A 12,739-nucleotide genomic window follows, 5' to 3' on the forward strand; every position below is an offset into this window, starting at 1 on the left:
TATATTCGGAGGGAGTATTCAGTATCTGGCTGTATGTTGCATCCTTGAGCAGGGCAAAGACTCATTGAGAATCCCTATTTCAGCTGCTTTTGACTGCTCATTAAAATACGGTAATTTTACATTACAACAGCCAGTGCGCGCATTAATGTTGAGACATCATGTTTAGCATCTTTAAGACTGAGCAGACCGTTCTGTCTCCCAGTTGCACATCACCAGTGTTTATGACAATGCAATAAGACCCAGAGCAATTACATTATGCAGGACTTTCACAACAACACTGAAGGCACAGTGTTAAATATTTCAATTAACGTAATAAATAAAATACAGCTTTGGGAATCATGTCCATTTTTCACTTTTGACAAATAGGGAACATGACACTTCTCATTTTTGTACCCAGGGCAATCGTGTGGAGAATGACTTGTGCATTAGCAGCAAAATGAGCACTAAACTGAGCTGTTACCAATAGCTCAAAGTCAAAACTTATGCATCCATCCTGCAAGATCCAAAAGCCTTCTGAGATCTGTTCCCCTGTGAATGCACAAGGGAAGTAATCTTTTGTATAGAAAAGTTGCAAGAACATTCTAACAGGAAGAAAACTATTTTGGTACTTCTATATTTTCAGCCCTCTCTCCTGCACTGCGTGTCAGTACTCCTATGATCTCTAGCAAGAGGGACACTTGCATGCCTAATTAATGTATTAATTAAATGCCCATTTGAACATTAGTAGATGGAGGGGAGAGAGAATTGAAGTCTATTTGATGCTGATGAAGGAAACACAATCCAGAAACACCGTCTCCCAGTTGCTAAATACTTTCTACAAATTCACCAAAACAAACCACGGTGCTTTCAGATACCCTTCCCAATCCTTCAGAAAAATCATGATTTCATTTGCCGAAAACCGAACTACTTTCAGTAAGCAATGAACCCTAATAATTACTTATACTAGTTTTAAAAAGTCACTATGCTGAAATAGAATCTTTACTGCTTTAACATACAAATTCTGAGGTGTCATTAATCTCAACAGGAGACATGAGAAAATTTAAATGACTGCACAAAATTTATTTTCAGTACTCTAAACAAGTAAAAAAGAAAAAAGAGCTCTCATATACAACAAAATTACAACTCAAAAGAAAGGCTGTACCCCTTCCAACTCTATCAGAGGAAGCACTAATTTGTTATTTTTGCTGACCTTCAGGAAACCTTATTCGCTTTCTGCTAATTCGTTTTAAAGTACAGCAATAAACTCACTCAAGAACACGTGTAGAGACAAATAAGGATAAGGGATGCAGGTTGAATGCACAGAACTTGGGCAATACGCACCTCAGTATAATTTAAAAACAAGATCCTATTTTCACTTTTACTCCGAAGGCAAAATGGAAAGTAGAACAGCTCTTGAGATGATACCACCATTTCAGAAGTGGAACGAGGGCTATCCCACTATCACCAGGGATGTCTTCCTCTGTCATTTACGTGGCTGACAGTTGAGAGGCTGCTACCTTTGGGCAGGGACAGGTTACTTGCACAACTATCACTGCATAAAGCAATTTATCAAGCACCATGAGAGCACACAACTAAACTTCTTCACTTCACTTACCATGTATCACAAACACATGAACTATTTTTACTCTTGTGTAATATCTTGCTTTCCTTCCACGCTTCAGATTACTTCTTATTTTATAGTTAAAATATGTAATGCTTCTCTGTATTTTTAAACTCTTTGACACTTCCTCTACAGCACATGTAGAGACTAATCTGCTATTATTTCCTTCCAAATGCTAGATAACTGATGGGTGGTGACTAAACACAGTTCACTTGAATAGATCTTTCATTGAAGTCCACTTAAGTAATTCTTGCCATGAAGTACAAGATTGCATATTTTTATAGTATCATCAAAATATCTGAAGGAAAGTATGGTACATCTTCAGAGAAGCAAGGTAGTCTTAACGCTTTTTTTTTTTTTTTTTAATATGTAGCATATGACAGTTGGGAACAGACTGCGTTATGAAGTACCACACAGATGGCCACCGCTTTTAGCACCAGATTACAAAAGTGAGACATGCAGACACATTTGAGTTATCTTCACTTACTTTTGGCATGTAGAAACAATGCTTAAAAATAAGCCGTCTTATTCCTTGATTCTAAATTTTTGCCTGTTCTGCTGTTTGGGGAGGGGATGCTAAGGGAAAGGGGTGTTAAGCTTTTTTTTTTTTAATGGAAACATTCCAGCTGGGCATTAACCTTCAGTTATAATAGCCAGAGACAACAAAATGTCAGTCTTTAAATTCATGGCACAAAAGACAGTGAAATTTAAATAAATAATTACCAAGAGTCAGAGCAAGTCTTTTGGCATCCATTTTCCACCACCAATGAATTAATTTTAATTACTAATTAAAAATGACACTCATTTAACCACAAAGTAACATCATTCAGATCTATGCTCCTTACATCCAGTTAGAAAACTGGGAAAAATACAAAAAGCAAAGTTTAACCACTGTAGTAAAACACCACCACAGGATTTTAGTTGTTTATGATACCTGTCATTTCCCTGGAATTCGAGAGAGGGCATTGTGAGCATTGCTAGATACAAGGAACCGTGTAAAACACTTAAATTGCCTGACAGGGTGAATCTAGTATTACAGATTAAAGAGCAAAATATGAAAATATAAGCAGCCCTGCTGAGCCTTTCCAGTCCATTTCTGTCTTTAAGTCAAAGTGCTGTATAGAGTCATATGTTGAGCTGCCTGAAACAAAAGATTCTTGTAAGTTCTGTGCCCTGAGAAATTACTCTTTAGATTGCTCCCAATTATTGCCTTTTGAAAAGGCTGCTCTTGAAAACTGACTATTGAACCAAAATTCTGTGTTTGCTTGGAATCCAAATACTTGAATCAATTTTGAAACAATCAGCTCTTTTTCTCTTCTGCTCTCTCAAAGATTGTTTTCAGTGCTAAATTTTAAGTAGTAGTTCCACTCAACATTAAGACAAAACTGTCAGGCTACATGCTAGTTTTTGACACCTTTAATGAAGTTGATTTTGTGGTAAACCTAACAGGAAAAAAGATCATATCATTACATTTAACCTTCTTTACATACCCCAGTCTGTCAATCAAGTCCCAGAGCACATTTGGTGATGGAATTAGAGGAGATCCATCATATAGGACCACTGAAGCTCCTGTAGCAAGTGCAGTCACTAACCAGTTCCACATCATCCAGCCAGTCTAGGAAAGAAAATACCTCCATTAGTTTCTATCTTTGTCAGCTAATCATCCACTTTCCTGGCAGCAGTATCACAGGGCCGGGAATATTGTTGTCATACAGCTGCAGAGAAGCTACAGACAACTAGAAAATGAACAGGCAAGGCTTTTCACATAATCATCTGGCCCAAAGCATGCTCTCTGTCCTTATTCAAGATATGCCATCTTCCCCTCCACTTTCCTCCTTGCCTGAAAGTTTGAAACTGTTAAAGCAGCACAAGTTTATATCTATCTTTGCTGATTACCTCTAATCATATTATTTAAGAATCAGAAAATAGGGCTGGAGCACTGTTTATCCTCTCACCTGTCTGAAGTCTGAATTAGGTATACATTCCTAATGAATGTTCAACTAACTTGCCTTATAAATATCTAATGGCATAGGGATTCCATACCTCCCTATACACGTAGCTTTAAAGCATGAGTCAAGAGATAGGACAAGACTGGGACAAGGTAATCATAATTCCTCTGTGGAGTATTACAAACCAACTAGAAGTGTTAAAGTTCAGAAGGGAACTCACGAGGAAAGACATGAGCCTTCTCACACCGTTAGAGTAATAGAGGACTGCAGAATCATTTTCTTTACCACAACATTAGAAAAAAACATAACTGAACCCCTACAAAGATCATTCAGTTTTATTCCTTTTCCTTCACTAAAACTCAGACGTTCAGATTCTTTCCTCTCCATCAAAACAGAAAAAAAAATCATCTTCACTATGGTTAATTACATGTAGCAGGAAGGTAGAGCCTATTTTGCGGATTAAATTGATGAGGCAGTTAGATCAATGACCCTAAAGAACTGTAAAAATCAATTAATTTTCCTCACTAATTAGATCAGAAACATTTAACATAGGTTTGACCTTTCATCAGAAAGGTCCCTGCTCCATTTTTATTATCCCACATGACAATTTACTTGTTTAAAAACTCTGTTAAGTAGGATGATTCTTTACAGAGCAAGAATTAAAAATACATAAAAATGAACTTGCAGATTTGTGGGGAAAGCTCCCTCAGCTTTATAAGAAAAATGCACTAAAGGGTTTTTAGAAACGCCTTAATAAGCCACACTTGCCGTTGTATAGTACATAATTATGTCAGTGCTGGTCATGTTGCCATGAAGAATGTGTTCCTTCAGATGCTGTATTAGCGTACCCTGAAAAAAATAATAGTAAAAAAATATAAGTGCACATAAATGGAAAGGAAAACTGACAGCACATTATGTCTTCAAAAAACCTGATGTTGCCTGCCGTTCACAGGATGCACTCCAGCATTACAGACAAGTATTTTCTTCTGTCCACAACTGAAGTAACTCCCAGGCCTATCTAAATCAGCAGCAGTGATTGCATTCTCCATTTTCTCGCATAACTTCTCAGCCTCTCTCATTAGACCTCAGCAATTCCCACTGTACACCACTTGTAATTCATGGAATAAACAACTTTCTTCACTTCCAACTCCGCCCAGCCATCGGAGTTGCACAGTACTCCATGCAGACTATCGTGTTATAACAGTATGGCTTTACCAATCAGATTTGTCAGGTAAATAGCAGAAAGATTTCATATTCAGTATATCTAGACAGCTTGGAGGAATGAGGGACCTACAGCTACTATGAACTGCAGCAGCTATCATACATTATTTATGCAAATCACCTTACCTATTAACACTCAGGAAACAAGAGACTTAACTATACATATCTCTTGTAAACAGTGAAGTGACTAGAAATGTAGAAAATCTCATTGCTCAGAGCATCGATATTCACAAAACTGTAGTAAAATATATTATCTCCTTTTCACTTTTGTTGGAAATGCAGCTGAAGTGTTTTTCTAATCATCATTAAAGTGTAATTTGTTAGGATAAATAAGTTTATAAACTACTTCTTCCAAGTCACTTCACTGCAGTGACACAATGTGGTTGATTTTAAAATAGTGCTTTTTGCGTTTATGTAATGAGTTATAGTGGAACTGTTAAGAGCCTCATAAACATGCAATAAGATTTACGCTGAAAGAAAATACATTACAGGTAAATATTTGAAATGAAAAAGTCATAAAAACAGCACGCACTTTGGGAGAAAAGGCAGAAAACATTAAATAAAGGAGTAAATCTGATTTTCCCTTTGGAGCCACGTCTCAATTCACCTGCCACTGTTTGAATACACTAAGCTGTCACAATGCTGCCATCTAGCTATACACTACTATTACCTATGTTTTAAAATTTCACATTCAGGATTTAGAAATGCTATGACTAACTCATTAGCTTTGCCAAAAGAATTGCAGGTGTTAACTATTCTATGTATAAAAGCAAGCACATTGCCTCTGAAAGAACCACACAAAGTAGTGAAATTAAAAGTAAAATTCAATTAAATTTTTTTAAAAAAGCTTTCATTTAAATAACCATTTAGTTATTACTTTTCCACAGCTTCCAAAACAGTTTTCTTTAACAATGACTTTAGGCAGAGACCATGAAATATTCCCCTCTAAAGCCCTGGTAACCCTCAGTCTGTAAAAATAAATAAATAAATGTATTCTGGTAAAGTATATAGCTGTTTGAAAGCCTACAACCTAAGATGCTCTCTCAAGTTTATTTATAGGACTTGTTTACTTATAGGACTTGTAGGATGCTCAGAATAAATCTTCAGTGTTTAGCACTACATGGCATAATCTGGCAGCTGACAAAAACCTACTGGTCTGCTTGTCTTCGCTGGGCTTAGCACGCAGCTAATACAGCGCTGAGCATCTGGAGCGTCAAAAATCAGTAGGCGCTGCTGCTCGAGCCACGGTATCAGCACATAAGGGATCAGCACCAAGAGGTTAGGTAGCTCAGAGAGCAGCAACTCATGGCCGCTGGTCCTGGTCCCAGTCCCGAATCACCACTGTTCTCTCTGCAGCATCCAGAAATATTCAGGCCTGAAGAATCCTCAGCAATTTGCCTACAGTTACGCAAGAGCTCTGTAGCAGTGCAGCTACTTAAGCCCTGGTCTCAGGAGTCCTTAAGATGGATAGAAATTAACTGATTAAGATTTTCTCACAAAGGAAAAAAATAGGGAGTATTGGATAACTGAAGAGAGGCCTGTGTAAGGAGCAGTACAACTTCAGAAGAAATAGCTGGACCAGTCCTACCAACTATGTGACATACACTTGCTCCCAATAGCTGAAATCTCTGAAAGGTCTCCATACCAATCTCTAAATCAAATTATTTTATGTCCTCATTAATCCATATTTGCTTACAAACAGTAACTTATATATTGGAAGTTTCATTGTGAGTTACTGAACAACTGTCAGTAATCAATTCTTCCTTGAAGTATATTACGATTTAAGATGCTGCTAAAGGAAAAAGGAACATAATGCACAGAGTTATATATAGATAGCACAGCTCCAGGGAAGACATACCCCTGCTGAATGAACCATGCATTTTGGTGCCCCTGTTGTGCCTGATGAATACATGATAAAGAGAGGATGACTGAAAGGCAGCTGTTCAAATTCCAGCTGTGGCGCCTGGTCTCCTTCTTTCCCAGTAGCAAGGAAGTCTTCTAAAAAGACACTGCATAAGAGGGGAAAAGGAAACATTTCAGTTTTTTTTTTTTGAAAACATTACCCTAGCCCATATTTAAGATTACCTCTGTATCTAGTAGCTCTTTTACAATAAGCTACATATTCAAACTATGTATATTATTTTCATTCCTAGTCATTCTACTCTGTTTGAATTGCTTTTTGTTTCCTTTTCCTCTTTTAAAATAAAGCATTAGTAAAATATTGAGATGTAACAAAATGAAGCCTAGAAATCTCCACCTACCATCAGCTGCCTGCCTTAACAGATGAAAGCAGATTCCCAGTTTGTCAGTGGAGGTTTGGCTTTGGGATAGGAGCTACACAAAAATCAGTTCATGTAACCAATGACAAGAAAACAGAATTCTCCACATTGCTTCTCACACCGTAAATGCAGCCCTGCTGTACTGAGTACTTATTAAAGCTTTAGTTTAATTTTAAACCCAGTATTATGTCTTGAAACAGAATGGTCTTCTACTTAACTTTGAATTAGCAACTGCACCACTCTAGCCAATGAAAAAGGCTAAAAATGTCTCTTTCCTAGAAAAGGGTAACACAGCTCTGCCTCCCATCTTGATAAAGCCAGTAAAAAGTATCCCATGATAAAGCAGCTTGAGATGGAATAGGAAGAGGCAGAAACTGCTGCCTAGCCAATCTCCACTGCACACAGAGCACGCTTCAGTTTAAGCCTTAGTCACCTTTAGTATGGTGACTGCGGTCCTAAATTAAATGCCACTCTCGCCATGGTTCCTAAAGAGAAAAGAACAATCAGAGTAACTAAGGGAAAGAAAGAATGGAAAAAATCCAAACTGACTTTTCCTGTGCTGTCTCATCCCAGGACACATTCCATGCTTCCTTGACTCGGAAGGGAAAGATCATTTGAGAACATTACACTAACAGGTGGGTTTGTGGAAGCAAAACATCTACAGCAAAATACCACCTGTGCTTTCATAATGGACCTATCTCGAGAAATCTGGCTAAATCCTAGCTTTTACAAGTTAAAGAGGTCATAAATTTTCAAGACATATATCAGCATCCATCCCTAGTTCGGATAGTCTCCCATTACCTGTTGGGAATCTTAGAGATATCTATGGTTTCTCTTGAAGAGACATATGGAATCACCACCACTTTTTTTATATCTGGAAGCCCTGGAAGGAAGAAAAAATTACTACATTCAGTTATACAAGCCAGAAGTCTTTTCTGTCCAATTGGATCATAGTGTAATGCCCCAAGGAACAGAGGTAAATCTGATGCATATAGTTTTAGAGTTTAAGAAACCCCCAAAGTTCTGTTACTTAAGATATGATTTCCTCATTATTGTCAGCCTTTTAAAAATAAAAGCATAAATCATCAAGCTTTAGTGCTGAACCACCTCTTCAGTTGTTTTCAGCAGCACTTCACATGGGCATAGAAAGACAGCATCACCAATTCTCCTGTTCCCCCACTTCACTGCCAGCTAATTTATGCTGATAGAAGTATCAACATATTTAAGCTAAGCAAGAAAAAGACTTAAAATTATGCAAAAAAATGCTTTTTACTCATATCAATTCTGCAATTTTAATTGGCCATAGGGATACAGGAAAGGAACAGGGACAGCAACAAGCAAAGGTGTCATTTTCAGTGACAGTGCAAGCTTTGAGTGTGCACAGAATTACAGCATAAGATTAATGGTATGCAGTGAAATACCTTTTACCACACTCAGGAGCTTTTCCAAGTGGTTATGTTCTTTGCCATTGTACACAACAGCTTCAACAGAGAAGATGAGCTTAGGCTGAATTTGGGAAAATCTGTCCAGCACACCCTAAGGACAGAGAAAAACAAGTTAAGAATGAATTGCTAAAACAAGAAAACCCACTAGATACTGAACACAAATCTTGTTTTAAGCAAGGAACAAAGATAACAATTGGCAGAATAATTGTTAAAAGACTGCTTGCATGTGTCCTTCACTCACCCAAGATCTTCAAGGTACAACAGGTTTCTAACAATGGATTGTGTGACCCCCACCATCCACCAACCAGTAACAAAATCACCACAGATCACAGACCATTCACTGAGGGATCAAGTTTACAGAGCTATCTAACCACTAAAAAAAAATCATCTTGAGATTTACATTTATAAACCTATCTAAAGAGGATAAGCACCTAAATGTGATGTGGGTAGGAATAAGGCACTTAGCTTACTTGAAGGCCCCCAAGACTTGTATTTGCATCTTCCCACAGGTGCTCTCTATATGCCCTCGTAATCTGTCCCCAGTGCTATTTCGACAATGTACGGAAAAACAGGAAAACAGGGAAAAAAGCCTTCTGGAAGATGCATTTATCATACGGCAAGGTGGCACTTCACATGAAGTCACACCTTTGCTCTGCAATCATTAGCAAAGGAACTCATACCACTGATTTTTACCAGAATGACGAGATATCAAACACATACATGCCACCAGCAAAAAACTATCAGTTCTTCTAGAACTCCTGGGGCAGGAAACATTCAAATGCTACGATTTTAGGTGTCTTCACCAGCTAAGACTGTTTCCAGGATTTTACCATAGCTATTATCACATTAGAAGAAAACCCTTGTGGCATTTCTTTTATTTTTTTCAGGTACACTGCATGCAGCAGCTTACCAGAAATGGATCTCTTTGTATTCAACAGCAAGAAGCAAATCCTTTTAGTAAAAGCTCCCAGCATAGGGTAATGTTCATCCCTTTCTATACACATTACTTGAAATATTAAGAACTACAAGATTACTCAATACTATAAAATTGTCAGCTAACTGCTCAAGAACAGTCTCCTAAATCATGCTGCAAAAAACAGACTTTAGTCATGTGCTTATTCTTCCCATCAGCCTTTATTATCTGTCCTGTGCATCGTGCTCTACTTCGCAACCAGAATGGAGCCAAATTGTTACCAAACCAAAAAGATTAAGTAAAAAAAAAAAATCACAATCAACAAATCTCTGTTAAACTCCTTTCCAAGCTGGGCTGGTCAGGCTTGCAAGAAAGCCTACTGCAGAAGCACGGAGGTCCTGCCACAACTACTTCTCCACATTGCCTTTCCAGAAAAGCTCACTGACCACCACCGGTAAGGAACAGGGGTGCGACTAAATATAATTAGCAACTGTCTCTGCTGAATGTCACTTGGACACACTTTCTCTCCTATTGCCTGAAGAAAAATGTTTTCCAGGATACAGAAAAGCCTGAAGATGCTTTTCCTTTTCCTCGTTCACATCCTTAAAAAAACACCATGACAATGCACTGACACCTAACTATATCAATTACTTTAAAAAAAATGCCCTTAATCAGTTTCAGCAACAGAACAGGTTTTCAAGAAGCCACTAGTGTATTAACCAACAAACTCAGAAATGTATATTAACTAAAAACATTAGTCTCTAAGGGAATATGAAAGCAAATTTCCGTCTGTCTCTGATATGTCATCATCCCACTTCTTTGTGATATTTCAGAGACCTGACCAATCAGCCAGTTCACACCGAGTCCCTGTGTGCATATGCTCGTGCTGAACACAGAGCATACATACCCCAGATCCATGCTGCCTGTTTGAAAATGAAGACCAATGAGAGGACTAAGGGTACTCTAACAGAAGAATGAAATCTGAAGAGAAGTGTGAATCAGACCCAGAGATGACTACAATTCTCAGGGTTTTACTAATCCTGCTAACATACCCAGTTGGATTCATTAGCACTGGCAGGATCAAATCCCACAGGGCAGCTTGATGTGATACAAAGGGAATACAAGCAGATGGAACGTGTAATTGCTACACTGAACTTTAATCCAACCAGATGGTTCAGCAAGGAATTGCTTTTGTGAAAAGCGCAGGTATATCAGATATGGCTCATTCTATTTGATGAGCCTCAAATGCTGTACGAAAAATTGTGCAGGACCCCATGAATGAAGCTGCACTGACTTTGCAAGGGCTTACCAAAGGCTTCTCACACAGTTCTAAGAGTAGATCCTCTTTTTAAACTTACATATCCAGCAATCTCTTGTGCTCAGGCCAAAAAGAATCAGTTTCTTGTTACTGTACCTAAATGGATAACAGGGACTGGAGAAACGAAGCAAACGCTGCCAAGGGCGGTATTCTGTGTGGGAGGAAACTCACTGGTTCCCTGACAGCAGACATCCTGAACGCTTGCGGAGCCTTTGGACGTATGGCATTCAGAGCCTGCAGTGTGTAGGCAGCTCTGAAAAGTGACATTTCTAGGATTCACAAAATATATATACACAATCACATTTGAAATGTTGAAAACGCTCCACTGTTTCCCAAAACACAAACAAAATCTTCATTTATGTTAGCAGGACAAATGTAAGTGCACAGAAGGAGGAAAACCTATTCCTTCGGGTGGGAGCCAATATCCCTGAGGACCTCTGCTGATCTGTCAAGATTTTAGGGTTTGAATTCCTGTCAACACATGCTGCCAAACCAAAGGATAATAAATGATATTGATGACACCGCTGCTCTAAGGCCAAGTTTCATTAAGAAAACTATCACAAAAAAATAAATAAATCTGGGCACTGAAAATAACAGCGTTATCAACACGGACACAACATACCAGTGCTCTGTAATGTAAGCAAAATGAACAATCTTCCCCCAGATGAGAGATCAAATCACATTGCAAAGAAAATACTCCCTACTGTCATTTTCTGAGCAAGCAGAAAATATTTGTAGAACAGATTGATCATTACATGCTGCAATGATTTTTTTTTACATCATTTTTCTTTCCCAGGGATACAACTTCAACTGTAAACCAACAGAATGCTGCTGCCCTCTAGCGCTAATCTTGGGACAGTTCCATACCTTTAACCAACTCCTGGGATTAAAGCACAAGATTAAGGGTATATACCACCTAAAAATGTGGGTATTTTCTGTGTTCTGCAATACACAAACAATATATTTTTCAATGCTTTCATGCTAACGTTTAGACAGAAAAGAGACTCAACACTCCATTTTAAAAGTAATTTGGATGTTACTGCTTCTGATGTGCTGAGAACTATGTGAACAAAGAGGAACATATCCCAAAGCTCACCAGGACTATGGGTTGTCTGTAAATCTCCCAACAGAGTTAGCTAAAGATACTGAAACTACTGCGCTGAAAAATCATCGCTGACAATTGAAAGCATGGGGTTTTGTTCAGTTTGTAGTAGCTACAAAAAAAATACGAGTACTTGGCTGTGCCACGAGGTGGCAGTAAGACTAAAGTGAACAGAATCCATCTGCCTCTAACTTGTCACCATCACATTTGTCAAAATAACAACGACAGCTTTTTTGGAATGTACAACAAGGCTACTCACGTTAATGCCAAAGTCTGGGGATGTTGAGCTCCAGATAGCACCAATACTTGCAGCAGCCAGCATTGCTTCTACTGCATGAATGCTATTTGGTAAGTAACCTGTGGCAGAATTTGAATGGTTAAAGATGGAAGAAAACTAGAAACTATCGAAGCTTACAGAAAATATAATCTATACAATAGCCAGTTTACACAGATTAAAAAAATGAGAATTGCATGCAGAAGCATCCTTTAACTCCACAAGTTTGTCACTGTCATACTGCCCTCCTTCAAAGTCTAATCAGTGACACAATGAATTATACAGAATTCCATTTATAAAAAGTTGTATCAGATTTTATACCTACAGACTTACTCCTAATTTACAAAGGTTTCTGCTTAATTATCGAGACTTTCAGGATAAGAGGCTGGCACACTGAAGAGAGGAACTGGCAGGCTGAATAGGCTACGTGGAGACTAAGGGCACATGCAGGGCAGTGCATTGAAATGTAGCCATTAGGAAAAACAAACATCTGGAAGAAAAGAGTATGAATACTCAGCAGCACTTAGAAAGGCAGGGATCTCAGAATAAACCAAATTCGGCTAACTGTTGATCTTGTAAGGTTCTCTTATGCAACCAGGTCACATCAGAGATGTCTCTCGCATTCCTTCAATGCTTTC

The 12,739-nt window shown here is 38.3% G+C and overlaps 1 protein-coding gene across 1 annotated transcript in view; it reads right to left on the bottom strand.

Annotated features, from left to right (window-relative positions):
* AACS (acetoacetyl-CoA synthetase) overlaps positions 1-12,739 on the bottom strand; it is a 41,578-nt gene that overhangs the window by 10,704 nt on the left and 18,135 nt on the right. Inside the window, exons 5-10 of the mRNA XM_035565015.2 lie at positions 12,087-12,184; positions 8,471-8,585; positions 7,851-7,932; positions 6,629-6,779; positions 4,318-4,398; positions 3,091-3,215 (exon numbers count right to left, since the gene is read on the bottom strand). Of these exons, the coding sequence (XP_035420908.1) occupies positions 3,091-3,215; positions 4,318-4,398; positions 6,629-6,779; positions 7,851-7,932; positions 8,471-8,585; positions 12,087-12,184 (652 nt within the window). The remainder of the gene's footprint in view (positions 1-3,090; positions 3,216-4,317; positions 4,399-6,628; positions 6,780-7,850; positions 7,933-8,470; positions 8,586-12,086; positions 12,185-12,739) is intronic.

This window comes from Cygnus atratus, chromosome 17 (assembly GCF_013377495.2).
Source record: "Cygnus atratus isolate AKBS03 ecotype Queensland, Australia chromosome 17, CAtr_DNAZoo_HiC_assembly, whole genome shotgun sequence".
Classification (NCBI taxonomy): Eukaryota; Metazoa; Chordata; class Aves; order Anseriformes; family Anatidae; genus Cygnus; species Cygnus atratus.